The sequence below is a fragment of the Protopterus annectens genome, chromosome 1.part2 (genome assembly GCF_019279795.1).
Source record: "Protopterus annectens isolate FY-2018-M chromosome 1.part2, PAN1.0, whole genome shotgun sequence".
In the NCBI taxonomy this organism is placed as follows: domain Eukaryota; kingdom Metazoa; phylum Chordata; order Ceratodontiformes; family Protopteridae; genus Protopterus; species Protopterus annectens.
Window position 1 is genome coordinate 526,782,836 of NC_056727.1, and position 14,038 is coordinate 526,796,873.

A 14,038-nucleotide genomic window follows, 5' to 3' on the forward strand; every position below is an offset into this window, starting at 1 on the left:
AAGAATAAAGTCAAGATAGGACAACTTAACATAAAGAAGTTATGCTCACCATAACGTTCCATGTTTGTTGTCCATCTCACCTTCATTCTTGTGTCCCACCCTCCTTTCCCCAACCTTTGCTGCTTGGAGGATTGAAAGGTCTTTATTGGATTTGGAATTCATGTTCTCTGATTTCCTTCTTAGTCCTAGGGGCCACAGGTTTATATATGTGCTATTATATGTGTATAGCTGTTACTCTGTTAAGTATTTGCAAGCAAGATGTGGGTAATGTCCCTAAGCATGCTAGGATAGGGTATTGCCTCAAGCCAGTGGAAGCTCTCGCACTTTCGCATAGGCTGAGTCGGTTCTGAACACAACCAACCAGCAAAGAATGAAGGCTAGATGAACAGCAAACTTGGAACGTTATGGTGAGTACATAACTTATTTTTATTTTGAGTAGATTTCTCACATATTTACTTGAAAAAAGAAAGAAAAAGAAAGTTTCTTTTTGTTTTCACAGACATCAGTGATGAACTTTGACCTAAATTTTCTTCAGAGCAGCTCAAGGCGGGAAGCAAAGCAAGCAGTATTTCAGCATTCTGACACAACTGGAACATTCTTTTGTTCTCAAGCTTTTTAAGTGTTACTTACTGCACAAACAACCTGTGAAAAGAATGTGTCACATAGGAGCAAAGAAAACCAAAAATCACCAGCACTTTAACACTTCTAATTATCATATTTACTTAGATCTGGTATTCAGTTAACACAGTGATACACATACTAATTAAAGTTAAACAAATACAATAAAGTTTCTAACTTATATAGTCTTAAAATTATCAATTCTGTTGCTTAGAATGTATTGACATTCTCTTACAAGAAGTATTTAATTTATAAATGCATTTATAAATTTACTTAAATGAAAGATTGTTTTTCACTGTAAACTTAGTAAAATAATAAAACTAACCATTTATATTCCTTATCATGAAAAATGTGTTAGCTTAAAATGTAAGTACATACATATGTTTTGAAGCTTAAAGTCCAGTACAAATCTTTTACTTAAAGGGTAAATCCTTTGTTTAAAAAAAATAAAAGTCTGGCAATCGGAGAATAAAAGTTACTTATGTTTAAGCTTTTAAATTTTAGAAGTAGTTATCCAGGAATTGAGCTCACTGTCTCTTGAGGGATATACTGTTCCAATCCATTTCTTCAGTATTATTAAGGATCTTATTTTTGTTGAGAAAACTGGATGCCTCCTCCAGTGTGTCAAATATTTTAGTTTCTTCAGAAAGAATAATTTGATCTTTGCAGGAAACATCAAAGTGGCTTTACTATTGTTCTTTTTAAGTTCCTTGGTCAGTGGTAAGCATGATTTTCTTTTACTTATTACTTTACCAGAATAATCATTGTTAAATCTGACTACATTTTCCCTTTTTTAGTAGGTGAGATGGACTATGCTTTTAATATTTGATGGTTTTCTAAGCTAGACATACCTGAAATTGTAACATGGTGGTGAGTTTTCCTTCTTTGAATGTGCTGTTGGGGATCTGTGTGCCCTTTCAATTCCAAAAGATAATGTTTCAGGTAGATTATGTAGATTATGTTTTATGTAGTCAGGTTGTTAAGAAGTTTATTATATTTTCTTCCTCATACTTTTCAGGTATACCTACTGCGGTGGTGGTGCTGCGGTAGCGTTGTTGCCTCACAGTAAGACGCTGTCCTGTTCGATTCTCAGCTAGAGCGTCTTCTGTGTGGAGACATGCGTGAATGGGCGTACCTTTGTTGAAGGTTGTGCATCAGGGCTGGCAACTCGGCACATAAAAATCTACTGCCAATCATTAGCGGACTGGAGTTCCGCTGTGGTGACCCCTAACCGGGAAAAGCCGAAAGACACAAACTTTTCAGGTATACCATAAATTCTAATGTTATTCCTTCTCAGTCTATTTTATAAACCATTAACTTTATCTGTGAGCCAGTTATTTTGTTTTAAAATAAATTCAGTTGAAGACTGACCTTCGGTTTTTCTCCCTTCATGATCATTTAAAGCTTCATCCATACTGCTGATTTGTGCACTTTCTTGTTTTATAAGAATTTCTAAATGCCCCATCTTCTTTATGGTCTTTTCTTTGAAACTTTCTATTTTGGTGTCTAGTTTCTCTGTTTTAAGTAATGCATCCTGCATACTATAGATTAGTGACTGGCTGTCTTTTTTTAACACAAGAATCCTGAATACCATTTCTTGAGTGGTTCATGTTGAAGTTTCTTCTCTGTTAACCAAGCAGTTGAAATTCTGACAGGAAAATTACATCTTTTGAAGAACTTGAAGCTGTAAAGTTTTTTTTCTGACAGTTAGTGAATAAACTCAGCTAACAAGCATCTCCAAATTTGAATCTTTTTATTATATTTTCTGTCAGGGAGATGTTTTCAGTCACAGAGCTTTCACCAGTTAATGCTCTCGCCATTGTGATTTTCTGTATCAAAAATATTTTCCAGTTTACTTTCAGTAATGTTTACAACTCTTCACAATTTTGAAAACTTATGAGCACCATTTCCATTTATACTTGCTATACTAAACTATGTCATTTTTAAAGAGGAAGGAAAAAAGCACAAGTTACCTCAAATGAATGGCACTTCTAAATTTAAAGGATAGAATCCAGTGCCACTTCACTTGTGACTTCACTTGTGATGCAGTAAGAAAGACGTGTGCTTGAAAAAAGTCCATAGTAACATGCATATCTGAGCTTTACAGTATTCCTAATGAAGTTAGTTCTGTCCTGTCATTCATAACTGTACTGAAAATCATAGGCAAGCTATTCCTTACTGTTTTCAATTTGTCTGGATGTACAAAGATCAACTTAATATTTTTCAGGGTCATGGATAGTGCTATGGAAGAAAAATACTTCACTTTCTTCACTTCATCCTGTGGGAAATCCACATATAGAGATATTCGGGTTCCATATACCTCTAATATCTTCCTCCATATTGCCCCTGGCAAAATGTTCTATTGGTCTTCATATTTCAAAAGTTTTACTATTGTTGGTCTAGATTTGGAAGAATTAGCAGTCAATGACACTCTGTGAAATCTATCATGCTCAAAAGATTTTGAGTTGTTAGTAAGTCCAACAAATTACTGACAGTCTCATTCAAAATCTGTTCTGACTTACATTTCTCCCAGTCCTAGAACCCTAGTAACAGTCAGTTTCCTGTGCCTAGCTCACATCTCATAATCCAGTAATTGACTTAATGGTAAAGTTCGCCTTCTCCATTGACTCTAATTTTTATTTTAAGATTCCTTGTTCAGATTCCACTGATACCATCTTGTCTTCTATAGTTCTAATGTTCTTTGCATAATTATACAGTTGCTGCTGTTGTTTATTTTTAGATTGCCGCATTGCAGCAAATTAATGTACTGCTAATTCTAAGCTTGATAGATGTTCCTTTATTGTTTGCAGACTTACAGTAATCACACTGAAAGTTTGAACAACATCTGGTGTTTGTTTTTATCTCCATTTTGATGTTTTTTTTTATTTGATACAAGGAATTCCTTGTCTACTAGTTTCTTTTGTGCTGTCAGCAGCACATACTGCTTCTAGCTCATCAACATTTTCCTCTTACGAAAGCATGGCTAATTAAGTAACTTCAGTATTTTTGGAAGTCCTTACTGACTGCTGTTCATACAAAGGATTGGTGCCCAATTTTTTTTTTCTACCTTCTGCTAGTGCCTTTTAAACCTTTATACCTGACTCTTACATCTCCGGAGCTTCTTCTAGCAATTTAATTTTATGTGAAGCAACATCCCTTGTTAAAGTAACACTGCTTGCCATATTTTCATCTACATTCATCTCCTCAGTATTATATTTGAATAACATCTAGATGTTTTTTGAAGCTGAAATACATGCCTCTCAGGATTCTACTTTTATGTGCATTTTATTGGTGTGAACAAATTGTTTCTTTTTTTTCATAATGGCAAGACTTGTTATACATAAAAACAAAAAAAAACACTAAATCAAAGGCGTTTTACATAAACCCTTTCCCCCATCTTTAAAATGTATTAATTATTTTTACTTTTTTTGCAGCTTTTACTCTTATGAATTCTCAACTTTGGGATATCTCTGTACCACTCAAATGTTTGATACTTCAACTTGTACTTCAGTTTTATATATTATTCTCTGTTACAACTTATTTAATATTCAATGTTTCAAGTTTGTAGGTCTTCCATGCTGTGTAACAACTTATCTCTTTGTTAGGTTTCATTTTTTTTATATTTTCTCTGTACTTACCATGTTATATAACAACTTATATCTCATCTTTGTTTATAATGTCACCATCCCCTCAGTATTTATTTTATTTATTTATTTTTTGCTTTTATTGTACTGGAGCTTTTCTCCTTGGGTCTCCACTGAAAATGGGCAAACGAATGTCAAATAAATAATAACTAACTAAATAAATAAATAGATAAATAAATACATTTTTACATTTCAAAACAACCACTCCTTGCAGCTAAGAAGCATGTCACATCACATGCATTCCTGACTTTGCCCTCTCAAGGTCAATAATTTATCACTTTTGAACTAAAATTATAAGAACAGTCCCACAAACCATTTACTTAACTAAAAATGTTGCAAATCTGTACTGCAGGTGCAAAAGAAAAGGAAAAATAAAACTAAAATATTAAGAGCTGCTACTGCCACAAATGCTTCCACAGTAGGGAGGGAAAAAAAACAGTGACTGCTTGTAGAGTAGTTCTCTTATATAAGAGCCAGGCAGGAAGAACCAGCAGTAGACACACCCTTCTCCAGCACAATTCAGTTTAAAGCAAAGCCTCCTATTTTCTTAAAAGAACATTCAGGAAACAAGATAAAAGGAAAATAAAACTCAGATATTAGGAGCTACTAGAGCCCCAGCTGCTGCCACAGCTTTAGGGAGAAAACAACAAATATATGATTACAATTGGTCATTAATGCCAGTCAGTAGAGTTTAATTCTTCATCTTCAGAAAACACATTGCTATGCAAGGCCTGTTTTAGGTGGATTAGAGTAAGACTTCTGGTGCCATCTAGTGTTCCCCTGGCTTTGTTGAGAAGTCTTCAGCATAGTCCTCTTATGTAATGAACAATTACAGTCCATTAATGCCAGGCAATAGAGTTCTATACTTCTTATTGTTCAGTAACTTCATCCGGATGCAAGACTTGTTGCTGTATTAACTTTTGTAAGTAGCGTAGAGTAATATGTTGACATAATCCCATGTGTCTAGTGTTTCCCCAGATCCATCTTATGTGCAGAATGTGTTGTTCTAACAGTCTTCCAAAGAGTAAAATGAAGAAAAGTTTCCTTGGTGTCTAGTGTCCTCCCATTACTGGTAGTCTAGGGGGTAGTTAAGAGGTATGTCAGCACCCCCCACACACACAAATACATCACACTCACAGACATCTCCACACATTGACACTATCTATCAACCTCCCACCTGATCTCACACACACACACACACACACACACACACACACACACACACACACACACACACACACACACACCTACCTATCCCCTAACTAAACCCCCTGCTGCGATCATCCAGGCAGACACACACATGCATACTTACACACACATACACTCTCATCTAACATCACTTATACCTCCATGTTCACTCTTACATGCATACAACCACAACCTCTATACTACCTGTCATCTAAACTCCCTAATACTTTCCTGTAACGTGATCTCACCCATTGAAAGTAATCAGTGAATGTGAGATTTTGGCTGAGTTAATCACTTGTTAGCAGTAAGTATTTATGCAGCCAAGTGGTTCTTTGAATCGCTCAGCTGTGTAAAGTATTTACCCCCAGGCATTTCCAGGGAAGAATACATGGCTAATTACCATACATTGCTCCTTGGAATACTTTATTAGCATTTGAGCTAGACCTAGGGTTGCCACCTTTCTACTGTGCCTTTTCCTGACAAAAGCCCCGCCCCATGCACAATCAAGCCACACCCATTCCCTTTAATAGCCACGCCCCTTTACTCTAGCACCCTTCAGCACAAGCATCCAATACAAATCATGTAGTCATTATATATTCACTGTAACATCAAACGAAATAAGCTTTGGTATAGACGGTATACCCTAGAAAACACAGATAAAGGTAAACAGTGATGACAAGCTATACAAAAAGCTACATTTAAGCCTCACTATAATTTGAAGACTGTACACCCTAGACATAGACACCCTAGGAAGAAACACAGGTCAAGGTAAACATCACAGTGATGACAGACTCGAAAAGACAGTTCTGCAGTCCAAGCATCTTATACAAATCATGTAGTCATTATATATTCACTGTAACCAAGTCCAAAACCAGATGAAAGACTAAAAACATTGCAGTAAAAACAGCCTTGGTATAGAAAATGCAGATCAAGGTAAACATAACAGTGATGACAAACTAGAGAAATGATAGTTCTACAATCATAGCAAGAACCCTATATAACTCCGTCAGTATACATTCACTATCAAAGTGCACCCAAATGAAAAATAAATCAAAGTGCACCCACATGAAAAATAAATCAAAGTGCACCCACATGAAAAATAATAAACCAAAGTGCACCCACATGAAAAATAATAAACCAAAGTGCACCCACATGAAAAATAATAAACCAAAGTGCACCCACATGAAAAATAATAAATCAAAGTGCACCCACATGAAAAATAATAAATCAAAGTGCACCCACATGAAAAATAATAAATCAAAGTGCACCCACATGAAAAATAGTTACACTAACTGCAGTTAAAAACAGCCAAACAAACCCTTCCTATATATCTCTGTAGACAGTATCCTAGAAACTACAGATAAAGAATAAGGTAGATGTGGTGATTACAAACTAGAGATTGTTCTAGTTAATAATCACCACAACATGTTGAACATCTACATACAGTTACACACACATCTTGTCACCATCAATGAATGAGATAGTGCCAGCACAGCTAGTGAATTAATATAAATTTAATATTTAAAAAATTCACTAGTAGCTGTGCTGGCAGTATTTCATTCCCCTTGTCACACTAATCTTTGAAAATCTACCTTAATTCCAAAGAATTCATCCATTAAAAAAATTCCACTTACCTCCAGAAAAAGCAGCAGCAGGGCTCCTTAAACAAGCTCTCAGCCAGAGCAGAACAGGCAGCTAACAAAGGGCCAGCAAGCAGCAGGCAGGCAGGGGAACACAACACCACCCAGTTGGCCAGTCCACAGCACTACTCCAGGGCAAGACTCCAGCAAGCAAGGCAAGCAGCAGGGCTAGGGCAATCCTTCCTCCAGGCTCCAGGCAGCAACAGCAAAAGAAACCAGCACAGCTAGGGCAATCCTTCCTCCAAGCTCCAGGCAGCAACAGCAAAAGAAACCAGCACGGCTAGGGCAATCCTTCCAAGCTCCAGGCAGCAACAGCAAAAGAAACCAGCACACAAGGACACAGCCATACCAGGCAATCCACCGAAGACGTCCCGAACTAGCAAACAGCCGAACCAGCAAGAAATTTCAGACCTTAAGTACCGACCTTTTAGAGTAGAGACAGTAAAAGGTAAAGTATAGCTGGAGCACCGCTTTTTATCCCCTAATTTTCGCGGGCTTTGCGGGGATTTGACTCGCAAATCTAAGTGTTGATTGGCTGCTTGCTGCATGAGCCTCTTCTGCAGCAAGCAGCCAATCAACCAAGAGTCCTAGACGGCAATGTCATTTTTTTTTTTTTTTTTGTCGTACAGACGCACTAACGTCGTACGACTTATTATTATTTCCGGACTCCCAGAACGAGAACCGGAGTGCCCTATTGATTTCCGGACACTCCGGAAAAAAAACGGAGGGGTGGCAACGCTAACTAGACCAGGGAGGCAACCCACAGCGATGCTTCAACTCCTCAGTGCAAACATTTTGGTAGGGTAGTAGATAGCCTCTTTGAATCCCAGTTTTAGTTCATTTCCTCTCAAGTGTTTTTAATGTTCTAAATGGTTTTGCGTTTTGTAGTGGTTATCTTAAGCTAACAATGTTCTCATTTTTGAAAGATGCATTTTTTTCCAGGATCCCGTTTATTCAGAAATAGGTATGAAATCTTAAACAGTTATATGATTACTCTCCATGAAAACAGACACCATAAGGAGATCAGACATTCACTACTGGTATATTAAATATATTTGCTATAGTTTTTAAATGTTATAATGCTGCACTGAGTTAGGTAAACTCAATTTTAGAAGTAATGTTTTAATTTAAAAATAGTTTGCTGTTGATTTACTGTATAACTTTGCACTTTCATGCAGGAAAAGGACTGAATGACATTCAAAAATATGTGATTGGTGAGCCTTCCACATGGTTGAAGACCGTCTCCATTTGGCAGAATATTAACAAACACATAACAGAATATGAAGTTGCACCACATAAACGCTCAGAATGTACAAAGCGGAAGCTAGTCAGAATGGAAAATGCTGTACCTTTATGTAAAAGAACTAAACAAGGTCAGACAGTAGATGATATTCTGTCTGTAGCTCCTGATAAGTCCCAGCTTCAGGACTCCAGTGAAAATATTGTTTCAAAATCAATTGTAGAAAGGGGAGGAAACTGTGGCCAGTATACTACTGATGTTTCAGCAACAGGAAAACTTCAAGATGAAAAACAGTCCTTGGATTTTTTAAGTACAAAGCAGACTGTACAGTTCAGGGTTTCATGTCGAAACAGTGGCGAGATTGCAAAAAGATTTACAGCACAGGTATTTTTTTATACTTTATCAGATATTCAGTGATAATTATAATAGGAGGTATTTCCATTTTTCAACCCATAATATCAGAGGAAAAGAATCAATAAATGCTCAAATAAAACTGTTAATGGAATATAGCTTTGGAATTTTGATTAAGTGAAAATAATTTATAAATGAAATGTTTTGTAGAAGTAGCATTTGTAAAGCTGTACAGAGAGCCAGCTCCAGTGGAGCAGAGAGATGAAGTTCTCACTAGGATTTAGATAACTGAAATTTGTTTAGTTTCTCGGGTGCTTCAAAGACCTGTGAAGTTTGCCCATCTGGGGGTGGGGGGTGGGGCTAATGGCAGGGTGAGCAGGAGTTGTTCAACCACAGTCATTCAAAGGAAGGACAATATCATGGTTTTAATCCTTTCAGCTTACCAATACACCCCTTAGTATGTATATGGGAATGTGCACTTGCAGGCAGAAGGCATTGTGGGTCTCCAAATTGATGCATGTAGCCTATCCCTCTTTTCACAGGGTGTGTTATTAAGTCATAGAAACACCCTGTTGCCAGGGTGCTGGCAAGGGAGCAAACACCCATCAGAGTTACCTGTATAATGACCCCTCTGGATAGCTATCACTTCCATACTGTAACTGGCAATGCCTTTCTATGGGGGATCATATGAGTATAATCTATTTGAGGGAGGTTTGATGGCCAGGTGACACTGAGACAAAAAGCACCTAGAAAAATGTTATGTAGTGGAATGTTTAAGGTTCAGCTAAAGATGTAATAAAATAAAGTTCATTTTATACATGTGTGTAGGGCTCTGCTTGCATAACACCTACTAGTGTATTCTAACTTTGAAGTGTTGGCTCTTGTGGGCATGCAGAATACTGTGTTTTACATAATATTCAAGTATTACTCTTTTTCTGAGAGAGTGTGACCTCTGACCACAGAGTAATATAGTGGGGTTGTGTCAGGGGCATATAGCTCTTTGATGAAGGTGTAGTAGTAGGGTTGCCACCTTTTCAAATGGCCAAAGTGGGACATTTTCGGGACACACATCAGATTTTACAGGCCAACACATACCCATGGTCAGTACAAAGGATAGAACTTAACTTGTCTGCCTAAATAGAAGCTTATTCTTGTAGCAGTTTAGTTGCTTATTCTGTTTCTTGTAACATTTAGGTATTTTAGATGCAGAAATAACTATTTTATGCAACGATTACATAAAATATGGGACATACTTATGCCCTACAATCTCAGGACATTTGCCATTTTTATTATTTTTTGTCAGGACACAACTTCCCAAAGAGGGACTGTCCCTCGCAAAGTGGGACAGGTGGTAACCCTATGTAGTAGGAGTCTTGTCCTCTGCAAAGTTCTGTAAAGTGCTGCCTTTTCTAATTATGTTCAATAGGATTTATATTTGAACAGTTTTAACCAAAATAAAAATACCACAAAACAGAGGTATTCCAATTACAGACCTATTATTTAAGTGTTTTCATGTTACTTCTGCTAAAGACTTCATCAAAATAAAAATGTCATATGAAATATGGTAATAGCCAGTGTGTGTGTGTGTGTGTGTGTGTATATATATATATATATATATATATATATATATATATATATATATGTATATATATTGCAGTGGTGTTTTCAATTTTAGTAAACTTCTCAAGCTGATTAAAATCATTAGATCCTTGTGGAGAGAGCAGCATTTCATTTTACCTGCCATTCATATTTCTTTTCTCAAGCAGACTTATAGTATCATGAATATCCATAATAACTTGATCAGTTACAAAAAAATTTTATATTTATCACAAATTATAGAATGTTTGTATAGAGCATTGTTTGTATTATTGTTTTTTTTTTTTGACGGCATAATCGTATTCATACTCTCACTATGACAGCTTCTGCATTATTTTTCTAGTGTAGAACCTGCTGCAGCCAAGACAGGTGGCCAAATATACAACCTTTTTGGCACTACAGTTGTATCTGATCTTAGCTCCAAATGACTTGTTCTTATATGGAAAAAAAAAGGGAAGGTCCATAATTTTTAAGTCTGGACTGCCTGCTGAAACCCCCCTTTAAAAGTTCTGTTGATGTCTCTGGTAATTGTAGAGTGTCTCTTTTCTCTTTAATGCTTCCTTCAAATACACACTCTTTTTGACAGCAAATAGGGATCTGTTTCTGACCACTTTACACAGGTTGTGATTCCACTCATTGTTGGACCAGTTAAAACTAATGATATATTTCATACACAGGGCATCTATACTGTATTCTCACTTCTCTCATTGTTTCTGCTTTCCCTGCAAGTGTTTCATCATATAAAATTGGTAAAAAATGTAATACTGATGTCCTTTTCATTCTTCCTCAACGAATGGGTTACAGATCATATCCTCAGATCTGACTCAGCCGCATACTTCAGACTTTGGAACCAACTCTCGAGCTCCTCCCTCTACCCATAATCCCCTAGTCCATCCCCAGTACCACAGATCTCATTTGCTGCCATCATGCTTTGACATAGGGTCCTCCTCTCACAGCATTAGGGTTGCCACCTTTCTACTGTGCCATTTCCTGACAAACAAGCCCCGCCCCATGCACAATCAAGCCACACCCATTCCTTTTAATAGCCACACCCCTTTACTCCACCCTTCAGCATAATCACAGTGATGACAGACTAGAAAGACAGATCTACAGTCCAAGCATCTTATACAAATCATGAAGTCATTATACATTCACTGCAACCAAGTCCAAAACCAGATTAGAAACTGTTCTAGTTAATCACCACATGTTGAACATCTAGATAGTTACACACATCTTGTCACCATCAATGAATGAGATAGTGCCAGCACAGCTAGTGAATTAATATAAATTTAATATTTAAAAATTCACTAGTAGCTGTGCTGGCAATATTCATTCCTCACACTAATCTTTGAAAATCTACCTTAATTCCAAAGAATCCATTAAAAAAAAATCCACTTACCTCCAGAAAAATCAGCAGCAGGGCTACTAAAACAAGCTCTCAGCAGCAGAACAGAACAGGCAGCTAAAGGGCCAGCAAGCAGGGGAACACACCACCACCCAGTCCACAGCACTTCTCCTCCAGCAAGCAAGGCAAGCAGCAGGGCTAAGGCAATCCTTCCAGGCAGCAGGGCTTCCAGGCAGGGCTTCCAGGCAGCAGGCAGGGCTTCCAGGCAGGCAGGGCTTCCAAGCAGGCAGGGCTTCCAGGCAGGGCTTCCAAGCAGGCAGGGCTTCCAGGCAGGCAGGGCTTCCAGGCAGGGCTTCCAGGCAGGCAGGGCTTCCAGGCAGGGCTTCCAGGCAGCAGGCAATCCACTGAAGACGATGTCCAAGGCTCCAAGCAAGAATTTCAGATCTTAAGCAGCACCCTTTGTACTACAAAAGTAAAAGGTAATGCTGAAGCACCGCTTTATATTCTTAAATTTTCGCGGGCTTTGCAGGGCTTTTACTACTAACTCTACGTGTTGATTGGCTGCTTGCTGCTGCAGCAAGCAGCCAATCAACGGGAGTCCAAGACGGGTCATGGGAATGTTTTAGAACCAGAGTGCCCTACTGATTTCCGGAGGGACACAGCATTATTTGTACTTTTTCAAGCTTTTTGTAAGTAGAAAAGTTTAACTTGTTTATTTAGATTTTCTTTCTTCTTTATAGTGCTCCCTCTTAGTCTTTGTTTTTTTCTGCTTCAGGAGTCTTTACACTGTTTTTATAGTAATTTCTTAAAGTTACCATTGCTGATAATTTGTCTTTTCTGTAATTTTTTCCTATCCCTCCTACCCTTTTTAACAGGGTAAGTCTTAATTACCATTGTTGACAATTTTCTTAAAAAAAATCCTGTTCTTATTTTTCTCTTTTCTTTTGTACTGTCATAGCCGACAAACCAACTGGCTTTAAAAATGCACTTCTTGTGGGCACAAAATCCCTAGCTCAGATGTCCACAAGGAGTGCTACTATTGTGTAGGAGCAGCTCATTTAAATACAAACTGTACCAATAAAACAGGTGACCAGGTGCTAGCACAGATGAGCGACACACAGAGGGAGCCAAACTAGTAAAGTCTAGTAGTTTATTAAAAGATTAAGTGATTTTGTCATCAGGACTTCATCAGAAACTGAACATTTATCCCGCCCCTCCAACCTGAAGTACAACTTCCACTTTCCTGAGCAGTAGCCTCTGCCAACATTCGACAGGAGAGAGATTTCAGCATGATCTTTCCTCCCAAGATAGGAATAACCCATCCTCCCTGCCAACTCCATCAAATGCCTAAGCTGCTAATTGAACTTGGTTGTTTGGGTTATAGTCAGGGCTTTCTTCTTCTATGCAATGGCCATGCCTCTCAACTGTACAGATGTTCACAGAATGTCCAGATTTTTACCTCATATTTTTGGTCTGTTCCTCATAATTTTTTTTTTTTTTCTTAACAAATCACTGGGATGATCTAAGGATTAAAGTCACTAAATAATGACATTCATTTCAGTTTCAGACTTTGTGTCCTTCAGAAAATGCATGCTAACACAGATCCCATTATTTTAGCAATTTTTTTTTAAGTTTATAAGGCAATATTTAAAATGTGCCCCTGTTTTTGGGCCTTTGTCCCACCATTATGTCAGGCTTTGTTTTATTGTTTTGTACATTTATTCAGCCAGGGGCTGGTATGTCATTTACAAATTTTATTCGGAGGGGTCAGGTTTCAGGTTGCTTATGTTGTTGAAAAACTCCTAGTAAAATATGTAATAGCATCATCAAGAGGAAAATCCTGTAGATGTTGCCAGTTACAGAGATGGAAATTGTTGATAACCATATCTTTTTGAAAAAAATGGTAGGGAGGTAGTCACTTAATACATTGGAAAGAGCCTGAGGAGAATATGTTATAAGGGGAGGAAGAGAGTACCCAGTCAATTATTGATCCTTTTTCAGGATTTTTAATGTACTAAGTAGGAGAGGCAATTAATTGAATGAAGCCGTAATATTTATGGCATTCTGAGGAGAGTCACAGTTAATACAGAGTCAGTTAATGTCCTGTGTTACCATTTTTTCATGAGGGATATTATAAGTGGCAAAGGAAAGAAAATGGTAGTGCTGATGTTGTTTTCATGGGGGTATAGATGCCTGTTGTGGTTTAGTATGAGAAGAGTGCTGATTTTCTGATTTGTTAAATGTGGGGGGGTGAGAGGGTGAGCTGCACATTTTTTTTTTTGTTTTATATGGCAGCCACGCCTCCTACTTATGTTCATAGGTGTGTACTAGGCTAATGGCCCTGGAGTCTTTACAAGCCTAGCCCATAGAAGTGCTCTGGCATCGTGCTGCCCGATGTTGGTTCTCAGTGCCTCTA

General features: G+C 37.6%; 1 protein-coding gene across 1 annotated transcript in view; it reads left to right on the top strand.

The window, feature by feature from the left end:
* The window catches only part of THUMPD2 (THUMP domain containing 2), an 898,882-nt gene that overhangs the window by 89,445 nt on the left and 795,399 nt on the right, over positions 1 to 14,038 (top strand). The window contains exon 4 of the mRNA XM_044060164.1: positions 8,269 to 8,714. Within this exon, the coding sequence (XP_043916099.1) occupies positions 8,269 to 8,714 (446 nt within the window). The remainder of the gene's footprint in view (positions 1 to 8,268; positions 8,715 to 14,038) is intronic.